At 40.5% G+C, this 13,052-nt stretch overlaps 1 protein-coding gene and 1 long non-coding RNA gene across 2 annotated transcripts in view; both read right to left on the reverse strand.

The window, feature by feature from the left end:
* LOC117934856 overlaps window positions 1-5,433 on the reverse strand; it is a 19,384-nt gene extending 13,951 nt beyond the window's left edge. The window contains exons 1-2 of the long non-coding RNA XR_004654578.1: window positions 5,423-5,433; window positions 1,972-2,046 (exon numbers count right to left, since the gene is read on the reverse strand). This is a non-coding gene — a long non-coding RNA (uncharacterized LOC117934856). The remainder of the gene's footprint in view (window positions 1-1,971; window positions 2,047-5,422) is intronic.
* Window positions 5,434-6,130: 697 nt separating this feature from the next.
* Window positions 6,131-13,046, reverse strand: hand2 (heart and neural crest derivatives expressed 2). Its single transcript, XM_034856891.1, has 2 exons — window positions 12,724-13,046; window positions 6,131-6,586 (listed from the first exon to the last, which is right to left on the reverse strand). The coding sequence occupies exons 1-2, from the start codon at window positions 13,015-13,017 to the stop codon at window positions 6,467-6,469; spliced, it is 414 nt and encodes a 137-aa protein (XP_034712782.1). The 5' UTR covers window positions 13,018-13,046; the 3' UTR covers window positions 6,131-6,466.
* Window positions 13,047-13,052: the final 6 nt, after the last annotated feature.

Here is a 13,052-nt window from a genome sequence, read left to right on the forward strand (position 1 = left end):
TGCCTGTCCCCAGAACACACTGTAAAAACATCTCCTCACTATCTGCTAGCTGCCTGTCTCCAGAACACACTGTAAAAACATCTCCTCACTATCTGCTAGCTGCCTGTCCCCAGAACACACTGTAGAAAAAACACAGTCTTCGTAGACAGCCCAGTGTCTAAAGACTGCAACAACAACAAAAAACTGTGCCCACCTGCACCATGAAGCCTACACAAATAGTGTTCCAGCGTTCCAGCCAATAACCGACAAGAAGGATTTGGGGGTGGGGCTGGGGGGTTAGTGCGCAGAAGCACACAAGGTAGGGGTAGGTCAGGGGATCTGGAGGGGGGAAGGGCAAGCTTGTCTAGTTTTGTTTAAAAATACTTTGGACTTCAACAAACAGTAACGTCATCCAACATGCTTAGAGCACCTTTACACCAGAGCAGGTTTTCCTCACATCCCCGGTTGCTATGTGGAGTAGCCAGACCCTCCTTCAGAATGCTTTGGAATATGGTCTGGCAAAGGGAAACATTGTTGATGATGTGCCCAGACAGGGCATCAACAGCCTTTTTTCCCTTCCAGTTTCACACCAAAGTATGTTGTGTTCAGTCAGTATGTGATTAGTTTTACAACATTCCTTGGTCATTAGATGGGCTCAGTTGGCCATAAAGTAATAGTTCATTCTATGTGCAGTGTGTGAATGCTTGTAAAAGAAATTGTGAGCATGACAGAGAACCTGTTGTACTTCCTTTTCTGGTACAGCTCTGGTTCAGCTAGTAACAACAGATACTTGTTTGGTGTCTCATAGCAATATTATAGATAGTATTTTACTGGGTTTAAGGAAAATAATCAGTGTGTTTTTTTATTTTTGCTGTGGGCCTTAGTTTGTAATAGAACATTATAACCATAAATACAGTGTAATAATACAGTTCATAGTCACTAGCTCCATTGCTCTTTATAGCTGACTCAGAGATATGTTGGAGTGTGTGCATTTAGATGTGTGTGTGTGCATGTGTTTATGTCCCGGTCATTGTGGGGTCAACTCTGTCTGACGCCAGCTCTCTAACTAATTATGTGCTCTCTGTCTTCACCTGAGGCCAGACTCAGGCCATTACATCTTGCGTTAGTCCTTGTCAAGACGGGAGAAGTCTCCCACCAACAACATACCAACTGGGATGCCAGATAAGGCCTTATCAATAACTGAGTGACAGCTCCATCAGATACTGTGGCAATGTAAAGACCGGGAAGCATGTCTATAACTGTTCCATGGGGTGGGTTAATTGTGTGTTAGTGTTTCAGCTGTCAACATGACAAAACAGTTGGGGACTTTATTGGTTCATGTGTTCAGCCGGTTAAAGTGTGGGATTGCTTATTGACAACAAACGTGAAAAGAAAATTCAAACTGTTCGGATTACAGAATGTTTGTTCAGTCTGGGTGAAGAAACATTTGAAATTATTAAACCATAGGACTCAAAAACTCATATTCAAATCATAAATCATGCCTAAATACACAGCTTCTGTTTGTCACTATGGCAGTTTGCTGTTTATGTCAAGCAACTATGCTAGAAAGTTATGAAATAGAAAGTGAATAATTGCTACCAGCACCAGAACAATGTAGCTAAAAACAAAAAGAAGCCCGGATAAACTAATCACAAGTCTTCACCGGAATTTTACATTTTTGAGTAGGTGCATATCAGCCAAGTATACTACAGCAAAAGCACTACACGCGTTTGCCAGAAGAAGGCCCAGGCAGGGAAGACTGGGATCAGCTTGTAGGAATCCCCACCTATTGTCTATAAAAGCAGGTGTATCCGCAAACATCAGCGTCAAAGAAGTTTAGATTTTTTTGGCATTATTGTCAACAGACGGAATCTGAGCAAAGTGATATAAGATGGGTGAACCTATGCATGGCGTGGCTTACTTCACATATTTGGACAGAAGTTTATAGACTTATACCACTTTTCCACTTTTCCAGCTTGGATAACTTTTGACATTTATGAACGTTACATTCAAACCATTGCCCCATGAGTTGCTACAAAGCCGATGAAGACTATCAGCTCCACACAACTCTCTCTGTACTTCTCAGTATGACTATGCTCAGAAGATTGTGGCGTCCGTTGAATTTCCCTCGCTAAAGCTTGAGGGAAGATACTGACCTCTTCTGAAGAGTCCATCATGTTTTATTAATCCTCAGTGTGCTCCTCGGCTACTAGCAACTGTTTGGATGAGAGAAGGAGATGCGATCAGGGAAGGCGCTAACAGTGTTGTCATTACTTAGGATTCCTTGTGGGGGCAACAGAAACTACATACTATAGGTGTAAAGACCCTGTCACATCAGCATCCTGGTGGTTATTCAAGTGGGATGTGAGAATGTTGGGCTCCAACTTGTTGGCGTCACAAATCAAATGAGGGTGTCACTGTGGGCAGCAAACAGCAACAAATTTACCTGCTGTGTGAAGTTCACACAAATACAACCAACACTGCCTACAAAACAAGAGCAATAGCTGCTGAATGTCATGCACTGTTGAATTTATGATAAACCATCTTGGATCTTTGTTTTGCAAATAGTTCAATAGATCAACTCTCCCAAGGTGTCATCCTGTCCTTTTCCACCTTGATGTTAAGAGAAACAGCGACCTCACAAAGACTTACAGTGTACAGATACAAAAAGGTATCTCTTTTCAGCTATATGTAGCTAAAAACTAAGGAAACTTTGGCAAGAACCCTACAGAGGCGGGGCCACAGGGCCAAAAGGACAAAAATTAGCTGCTCGCACAATCAATCAATCAATCTGGGTGTGGACGGTCTGGACAGGTACCAAACAGTGCTGGGTAAGGTTCACAGTGATGGTTATGACAGTAGCAAAATGACTGACTTTAATCACAATTAATGTTTTTGGTTCCTGCAAAACACTGGTCCCCTTCCTTAAAGGACACAACAATCCAGGATGAAAGTCCTGTGTTTTCCCCGTAAATACTAAAATAAAGTCCTGCATTTCTGCTGCGGTCATAATTACTATGGACAGCAGAGGGTGCTACCTTACACAGCAAACATCATGTGGGGCTTACAGGAAATAAATGTGAGGAATTCATGTGAATAACATTGCATTCTTCTTCGTAGCTGTTGTTTGCAGCTGGACAGTTCATGAGGACAACCTGATGAATTACTCAGATTTTCCTGGGTGTGGATCCCCACAGCCCAGACCCCTAACTTAATACTGTGGTCTGCTGTGTAAAGTATTGCTCCTGGACCCCACCTTAATGCTGGGGTCTGATGTGTAAAGTATGGCTCCTAGACCCCCAGCTTAATACCGGGTTCTGCTGTGTAAAGTATGGCTCCTAGACCCCCAGCTTCATACTGGGTTCTGCTGTGTAAAGTATGTCTCCTAGACCCCAAGCTTAATACCGGGTTCTGCTGTGTAAAGTATGGTTTCTAGACCCCCAACTTAACACCGGGTTCTGCTGTGTAAAGTATGGATCCTAGACCCCTAACTTTATACCGGGGTCTGCTGTGTAAAGTATGGTTTCTAGACCCCCAACTTAACACTGGGTTCTGCTGTGTAAAGTATGGTTTCTAGACCCCCAACTTAACAATGGGTTCTGCTGTGTAAAGTATGGCGCCTAGACCCCCAACTTCATACCGGGGTCTGCTGTGTAAAGTATGGTTTCTAGACCCCCAACTTAACACCGGGTTCTGCTGTGTAAAGTATGGATCCTAGACCCCCAGCTTCATATCGGGGTCTGCTGTGTAAAGTATGGTTCCTTTGTGGCACTTGATTTACAAAAATTCTAAGTCTGCATACGTACCATGTCTGGTAGCATAAATGGTAGCATAAATTATTGTTTTTGTATTATTTTAGCTGGTTTTCTACGAATAAAATTGGAATATGTTTTTCTTACCTGAAGTCTTATGTACTTTTTCCATAATTCTTTATGCTAACTCCAATTTTCTTACACCAAGACAACGATGCTTACGTCGAGTCCAATGGGACAAGCGACACAAGCGACCAGAGATTCAAACAGGTTTCTTAAATCCCCAACCTCTCTATAACTACTTGCTGCAATGGGCAAAAAAGTGAAATGCTTGTTGTAATCCTCCACTGTGTTGAAAAAATGAATGCATAAAACATGAACCAGGAAATGTCTGCAACTCCCGATGCAAGTTTACAATAAACAGTTAGGGTTGAGTTATAACTGGAATATTTGACCTTATATTTTTATGATGTTAAAGTGTCCTTGCCCTTGTGGTTACCTCATGCACTCCATACAAAGCTGTGTCTAGCAGGGCCAAAAAACCTAAGACGTGTAAAAAAATCCTTTAAATGCCATTTTATGTTTCTACATTTCCCTGTATATAAAAACATGAACCTGACAATTTCTTTAAACTGCAACACACTCTGTCACAAATATGGAGTCAGAAACAAAGACCCAGCCTGTTAAAGAGTCAGTCTGTAATTTAAATTTAAACATGGCACAGAAATGGGACCTGCTCTTAAATGAATTGGCAGGGCTTTTAACACTAGATAACAAAGACTTATTCATGTTGCTGTTAAAGGTTTGTGTAGTCTATTAATAGTTGTAAACACAGAAGTAAAACCCTCTTTTTTAGGATAGTAAGTGGAGAAAAACAATTATTATATTAGAAATTAAACAAATTTATGTCCATAAAGTAGGCTCTTGAATTATATTTTTAAATATATCGAAAATTTTAATACTCAAAGTTTTGTGGCCTTTAAAAAAATGTAAATACTGAAATCTTGAGGAGGTAATGAAAAAAAATTGTAAAATAAAATTTTGTTACACCACAACATAAATGATGTCTGTTGCATGACTTAAATGTGTATTTGTATGTGTGACACTGATGCAGACAATCAGTTATTTTCCATCCATGTCCAAAAGTCCTTTATAATGTCCTGGCTCAACTTTGCTCATGACATGAAATTGAAATGACTTTTAGGATGTTCAGTTATTAAGCTTCTTTTCCCCTCTGAAACACACGCTGAACAACACATGACTTAAGGAACCTTAAGGAGTTTCCCCCCCTACAAATGCTCACCGAAGCTACAGAGGATCCATTTTTTCTCGTTACTTCATTCTCAAACCTGAATCAATTAGCAGGAGAATGCTGTTGGACCAAGTGGAAGTAAGAAATCAGCGCAGTTTGCGTCAGTTACCATGTAATCAGGCGGTGGTTTATTGAATTCATGACACTGTTTACAACCAACATAAAACATTATTTAGACTCCCACCACATTTTCACACCACAACATGGACACTTCGTCATCGCTGTGACGTCAGTACATTTACAACCAAAAATTGCGAAAGAAAAGGGAGAGAGAGAGAGAGAGAGAGAGAGAGAGAGAGAGAGAGAGAGAGAGAGAGAGAGAGAGAGAGAGAGAGAGAGAGAGAGAGACAGAGAAAGAGAGAGATCGAGCTTCACATACAGTTTGTAGTTAGATCAAAGGAAGCCTACTCAGTAAATGTCTGAAATCAGTCAGCGGAATGGCTGTTCGGGTCCTTCTAACGGCCGCATTGCACATAAATATGTTCCTTTAAATAAAGCAGAGAACACCGTGTGTGCGTGTGTGTGTCTGTGTGTGTGTGTGTGTGTGTGCGTGTGTGTGTGTGTGTGTGTGTTGGTGGTGGTGGCGGGGGGGGTGTTTGAAGAGAGAGAGAGAGAGAGAGACAGAGAGAGAGAGAAATGGTTCCGCTGTCCCACGCACTCCGTTCACAATCCAGCGGTGGTGTGAAGCTACTTTTCTCAGTGGAAGCGTACACATCTGGTAGAACCCAACCTAGCACCTAGATCACTTTTTAATTCAGCATAGACTACATTTCCCATCCACCAACCAGAGACCAGTGCTCAGCTGCTCTAACGCACACATGTCGTCCAAGCTCACTAACTTCCGCTGTATTTATTCCAGAGTTCCACTCCTGTCTACCAGGCCATGTTAGATTAAGGACGGAATGATCGACTAAACATGTAGAATAGGCTTTTTCCATTTGAGGAATCTGTAAATACATCCATGTTTTTGGTCTGAATGTTGTTGTTTTTTTCAATTCAAATCCTCACTTAAACGTTTAAGAAGACAAAGAATTTGTGATTTTTCAAGAGTTTTTTTTTATCTCGAGGTAAAATTCGGGGTCGGAGGTCCAACCCTGACACGGAAGCAAACCGCGTGATGAACGGTGGGGGAGTTATCAATCTGAAGTTATGTTCTATGACGAACTCCAACTATAATAACTGTACTTGGTGTCTCACCACGGTGAGGGGAACGGCGCTAACAGCCTCGCGCTCCAGAGAGGTGACGATGACTGCCATTACAGTTCGTCATCAATGTCCCAACATCACTCTCTTCGAGGGCTGAGCTGGAGCAGGGTAAGGGTGCTATCAGCTCGCAGGATGGAGCGAGGGAGCGAGGGGGGGGGGGGGGGGGGGGGGGGGGGGGGGGGGGGGGGGGGGGGGGGGGGGGGGGGGGGGGGGGGCGCTACTGTTTGAGTTCCAGAGCCCAGACATGTTGAGGCCATCCTGTCCGTCCTTTACTCTTCTTATCGCCCGCTGATGAGGAGGATGACGATGATGACGATGTTGCCTTAGGGATCTCCACCTGTAGACACATGACATTTATTGTTATTTATGATATCCATATTGATCTATGTTTTAATACAATCAGCCCTGCTCCCAGTAGTCCACATCGACAAAACACACTCCCACCAGGACTGAGCCCTGCAGTAATAAATGTGACTGGCGAGACTGTAAATACATTTGACTACTTTCCTATTTATTCTCTTTAGTTATATTTATTTGTGTTTGTTAATCTGTGTCCTGTTACTTCTCCCCGTCCCTTGTTGCTGCAACAGTGTTGATTTCCCGATTGTTGGATTGATAAGTTTTTGAATCTTGAATTAAATGGGCTATGATAGCCTGGGGAAAAAAGCTAGACAGGTGATTGACAGCAGCTTTTGTCCACATCGAAATGCTTTTACATTTCTGTCATTGTCACTCTTCTCAAATGTTTCTTTTCTTCATAATAACAGCTTATTGAATGTTTATGAGAGTTGTTCATGTCACTGGTCGTAGCAGGAGTCCATCATGTTTGTATCTGTTAATTTGTTCCTGCTCCAGAACAATAGGCCTACAGTTTACAGAGATCTTTAGACAGCCATCAGACTTATTAACGTTACGGTCCTAAAGTTAATGGAAGAATAACCTGTTAGTGTTTACATGCTCCACTCTGCCTTACTCGGGTATTCGGGTATGACAGCATCATAAATGAATGTCTAGCGTTTAGATTTTTAATAGTTTGATCAAATGTTCAGATCTGTTTGTGTGTGTATGTGTGCACACGTGGACGCTTATATCCTGTAAACCGTGTAAAATGAACGGAACGATTTAATGTTGAAAGAGCAGGACCAAGATAAAGAAATCATCAGATATTGTTCTTATTTTCCAAGCCCTACTCGCGGTAACCATCTGCCAACAGCTGACGTTGTTTAGCCTAATCAAAAATATATGAATAGGCCTATACATATGGTGAAAAATCATTATAGTAGTAGCCTAATGCAAGTTTTTATTCCGTATTAAAAAAGTATTTCCTTTGCCATAAATAGGCAAACGCACGCAGGAGAGTTTTTTTAAATAATAATAATAATGACAATGATAATAATAGCAATAATATTGATAATAATAATAGTAATAATAATAATAATAATAATAATAATAATAATAATAATAATAATAATAATAATAATAATAATAATAATGGCAACCATAATAATCCTAATCCTAATAAAGACAATGAGATAATACCCATGCTATACAGTAGCTTCAGTAGTTGGAAATGAGCTACTAGTTGCTTTAGAAATATTTAAGAATGGATGTGGTGAGTTATTATGTTGACATGTGCATCCGGTGAGAATCATCACGCCTTTGTGCTGTTGTTTCTGTTGTTGTTGTTGTTGTTGTGTTTGATGACACAGTGACACTGACCTGCTACAGGCTAACAAGGTTACATGTCAGTCATCCTTATTCACTCGCTTTATTCTCTCTGAAATACAGCATCTCCCGGATTTACACCAGGCCCGACTCATCATTCTTCTCTTACATCAAACTTCATAAAAATGTGACAGGCTGACGTCGCCTTGCTTTTAGCGGGCAGGCTCCAGCCCAGACCGACGCAGCGGTAAACCACTGCTGGGTCCGGTAAACACCCTGTAGTCCATCAGCCATCCATCCGCTCCTGTACCAATTCGAACTTGGTGCGACTTTAAAGTTGCATTTCAGTATAGTCTTCTGTCTTTTTTACAGAGTGAGGAATAAAATATCTAAGACATGATGAGCTCATGAAACATAAGCATTGCTCAAACGCAACTCCTGCAGTAAAGTAGCGCCTACATGTGATCGCATTCATAATTCAACCCTCCTGCACTATTATTGACACATTTAAATGCCTGACTTGTTACGTTTTCAAAATGTAGGATTTTCTTGCTATTGCTTTAAGTAGGCTAACGGATTTTAATATGTTATCACCACTGAGGAATGTTTATGTGTCAACATGCAGCAATTCCCAAGTGTGTCTGTACTACAAATGTATATGCGTACTAGACTAGAACAATATACCAGTTAAATAAAAGAGTGCGCAGAGAAACGGCCAGATCTGTGTTTTCAGGGTAACTCTACATCTGCGGGGCCAACCTGAACCCTAAGCCAAATCGACCTGGTTCGGTCCAGGTGTGTTATTACAATACCAGCAGAACGCGTCAGTTGTTACTGCAAACAGGAGGAGGATGTGCACAATGATATAGTCCTACACAACTACACACCCAACAAGTTCACCCCGTTGTGTTTATTGTGTAGTGTTCTCTGGCCCCATCGGCCGGAACAGCGCGATCTGTTCTTTCATCACAACAAGAAGTAGAAGTTTCAGAAAATGTCAAATTATAAAATAGCAACACTAAGAGCGACGATTACAGCAGCAATAATAATAATAATAATAATAATAATAATAATAATAATAATAATAATAATAATAATAATAATAATAATAATAATGCTAATGGATATGGATGAAATACTAAGGCCTATCTGAACAAGCAGTTATTATTTTGCACACACTGAGTTTATCTTGGTTATTATTCTGGACATGTCCCAGTTATGAATAGCAAACCCCAGGCTTACGTCATTATAAGAACACATCATTTTTGTCCTTTGTCATGTAATCATTTGGTAATCATTTAAAATGGTCAGCTAATTGAATGTCATAGCTAGGCCTATTTCTAACTAACATTTCACAGCCTGTACTATAGCTTTCTGATAATATAAAAAATGTTAATACACATAGCTTAATGTACTCAAACTGTGCTTTAGATCTTGTATGCAATGTCTATATTAACCCAATAGGGATTATATTAGTGCATTGTTATGTATATGCACACTTAACTGAAGGATCAGATCACTGTGTTCCCAGTCAGACTTCTGAAGGCAGCACTAACAACATTAAAATGGATATCACTGACTGCACCACAATGCCACAAGTATGACAGATAGCAATAAAAACTGTTTGTTTCTCTGCAACAAAATAAAAAGACGTGCTTGAGTCAGCACCATGCGTCTGTCACCAAAGGCCAATGCTTTTTCTATCATGCTGCACGTTGTAATATTTAAGATAATGATCTAAATTTACATTTGCCATCAGTTTGCCACTGCACTGTGATAACATAATTCAAGTAAAGCTAACCATGCACATATTTTGCAATTTAAAAAAATAGATTCAAATTGTTGCCTAAAATAAGTCAAACTGATCAAACTGATGTGTCTCGGTTAAAATACAACAGCAACCTCTCCTGTCCTCTATGAAGTCGATTTTGCACAAACTGGATCATTGGATTATTCCAGTGCAGTACAACAACATCATCGTCCACACTGGGCCAGCCTGAGGTAGGCCAGAGCTGTAATCAGTGATATACAACAAAACAAAACAGTGTGAATGTCATTTCATTTAAAGATCTGGCCTATCTACATTCTCTCTTGCATTTTAATACAAACTCAGAGTCCCTAAAATGACTGGGTTTATTATCTCAAGTCCCCCCTTATTTGCAAGCTTAAAGGTCATCCTCTAAATACACTTTAAATTCACTTATGGGTTAACCACTTCATCATTAATGTAAGAGCAGTCTGAGGAGCATAAGCAACATTAAGTGCTTACTTTAGCTGCACTGAGGATCAAACTCCCTTAGTTACTCCTCTCATACATGTTTCATTTAAACTAAAATGTGAAGCAATTTTTAAACAAACTGAAGAATTCCGTTCACATACTGTACATAAAGCCTATCTTTATTTAACTGTAGTTGTAGCAGGGGGAGTGAGTATTTGAATCCAGGACTGGAGTTTCATGACAGAGTTGACATGAGTTATTAACAGGACTACATCCTTCTATTAGTCACTGCAGTTTGAAATGTGCTTTCTGGCTTCAATTATGCACCACACTTCCCATAGGCAGCACGTTAGGCAACGGACAGGAAATAATTATTCTGTGCGATTTTCTTCTATTCTGGCCTGCTCTGTATGATCATGTATTGTTTCTTTCTACACTTAATTTTCTTGCTGGACTGAAGCTTGATATTATCTCTGGATAAGATGAGAGGTGATGATGTTCCAAAACAACAAGCAGCAGTTTGTCAAAGTAGAATCAATGATGCTTAGTTCTGTTTGCTCTATATTATTTCCTTTAGCCAGTGTGATCATACAGAGGGTATGCAAATAAAATATAAATAAAGTGGCAATTTTGTACTAACTACTATGTTCAAACAAGCACAGTTGAAACGTGTTTCAGTGTCTTGAATGTGCCAAACAATGAATCCTTAGGGTGCTTGTGAATAGGATATGGGCAGCATAGCACAGAGCTGGGACCGAAATAATGTGGATAATAATGTGTATAATAAAGTGGAATCAAGTGTTGATAGGAATATTAGTGCTGGGTCGACACGGCTGAACCCGGCCCCTCCTGGCTCCATGTTGTCTGAGGATGGCAACCAATTTTCTGGCTCCACTGTTATATGGACTTGGTCAATTGGACCACACCATTATTGTGGCAAATCTTTTTGTTTATATGGTTCAACTGCATGGGGATACAATGTATTTTTCATGTATTCAGTTAGCAATGGTTAAGGAGTCAAGTGTTAATTATAAAAATGTATAAACACACTTATATGTTACTGTTTACTCTCTCTTCAGCAGTCCCCCTGATGCTTCACTGGCTTTTGTAAATTCCTCGCCCAAATAAATAGGGCTATGAGATTCCATCCATGTGTGTATGTGTGTGTAATTCATGCACAGGAAAACCTGTGTTGCTGTTTACTTTTTTCCCTCTTGTGTAGCCTGGCTTTTTAGCTGAGTTTGTGCTAGCTCTCTGGCCTGAAGACAAACCATTGTGTGTATCATATAGTTTTGGAGGTCTAAATGGTATCAGGGCGGTCTGCATTGCTAGCGTGTAATGCTAGAATCTCCACAGATTCAGCCTACTTGCATAGGCCCATTTATGATTATATAAAAATAAATATTAGAGAATAACAGTTTCCTACTTTACATTTCCGTGTTTTTTTATATTAGTATCCTCATCTTCTTGCTTTGTAAAATAGCCCACTGAGAGCCTAGACTTCCGTCTTCATCTTCTATTCAATAAATGAGAATAGTCTATAGCCAATCAGCAAAAATATTCCTGATTTATTAGTGAATCTCATTCGCTGAGCTCCTGCTTAAATTTTATTTAGCCTATTGCCGTTTTTGTAATGATGCAGACATATGTAGGCCTATTGGTCGCAGATAATGAAAAAAAACATTGAAGCGGAGTTAAACCAGTCTGACAAACACTTTCAACTTTATCTAACGGTCAACAGAACGTCAATCGTCTAAAAAATAAGCTCGTTCGCAGATCGCAAATGTGAAGGCCTGATGGCCGGTGACCCACATAGCGCGCAGGCTCCTACATTCATCCAGCTGACACAAAGCAGCCTCATATTTTAATAGGCTTGTCATTTCTGTTTTTAACAATTTCTTCACGCCTATTTTTTTAATGTGCACAGTAGATTTTGAATTTGAAAAAATAGGCTACACTTCCTTATGGATCATAAGCATGTCCAAACTGATCTGTAATCAAACGTTTAAAAAAAGATGAGTTGGCCCATATTTGATAAGTTCTCTAATGTTTTACTCACGTTGTCTTACTTTTTAATTCTTTTTAATGTTCCGATTTTTTTCCTAAGGTGAATAGCAATGATCAACCTGCATGTTGTTTCTGTATTTGCCGTCAGAGGAGAAGGTATTCCTGACCTCCCGGCGGTAATCTCCGTGCAATAATTCAATTTAAGAATAGCAACACTGAACCATCTCCCCCTTTACCAAGAGTAGGAATTTAAGTCATGACTCATGTCAGTTAAAACATTTTTACGATTATGATTATGATTTTTTATAATTATTATCATTCATTTTTCAAAAAGGCGACTACAATTGTCAAAATCAGGAGTAGGCTAGTTTAGACAAGTTTATACCCCACTAGGTTATAATCCAGTTTATCTCTGTTTACCGTAGGCCTAGACTAAACCAGAAAATAATGGGCTTTAAGTCAGCTTCAGCAATAAAAGTTGTTTAACATAGCCTACTCTTCTGTTATTAAAAAGACGTAGGCCTAGTCTACAATTGGTGGCCTCCTTTAGATTATATCTAGACCTAACTATGTCATGCTCTTACCGGCTCTCTCTTCCTCCGCTCCTCCCGGGCCTCCGTTTTCTTCAGCTCGGCTTTAAAAGCCTGCGTGTCTCCGTGCTGTCCGTCCTTGTCCAGGATGTCCATCAGGTAGGAGATGTAGCTGGTGGCCAGCCGCAGAGTCTTGATCTTGGACAGCTTAGTGTCGGCCGGGACGTTGGGGATACACTCCCTCAGCTCCGCAAAGGCCGAGTTGATGCTCTGGGTCCGCCGCCTCTCCTTACGGTTGGCCGTCGGTCTCCGCTTCACGGGCCGAGGATGTGTGTGATGGGGGTGCATACCGACCGCGGCTCCGTTCACTGAGATCGCGCCGG

This window comes from Etheostoma cragini, chromosome 2 (assembly GCF_013103735.1).
Source record: "Etheostoma cragini isolate CJK2018 chromosome 2, CSU_Ecrag_1.0, whole genome shotgun sequence".
Lineage (NCBI taxonomy): Eukaryota > Metazoa > Chordata > Actinopteri > Perciformes > Percidae > Etheostoma > Etheostoma cragini.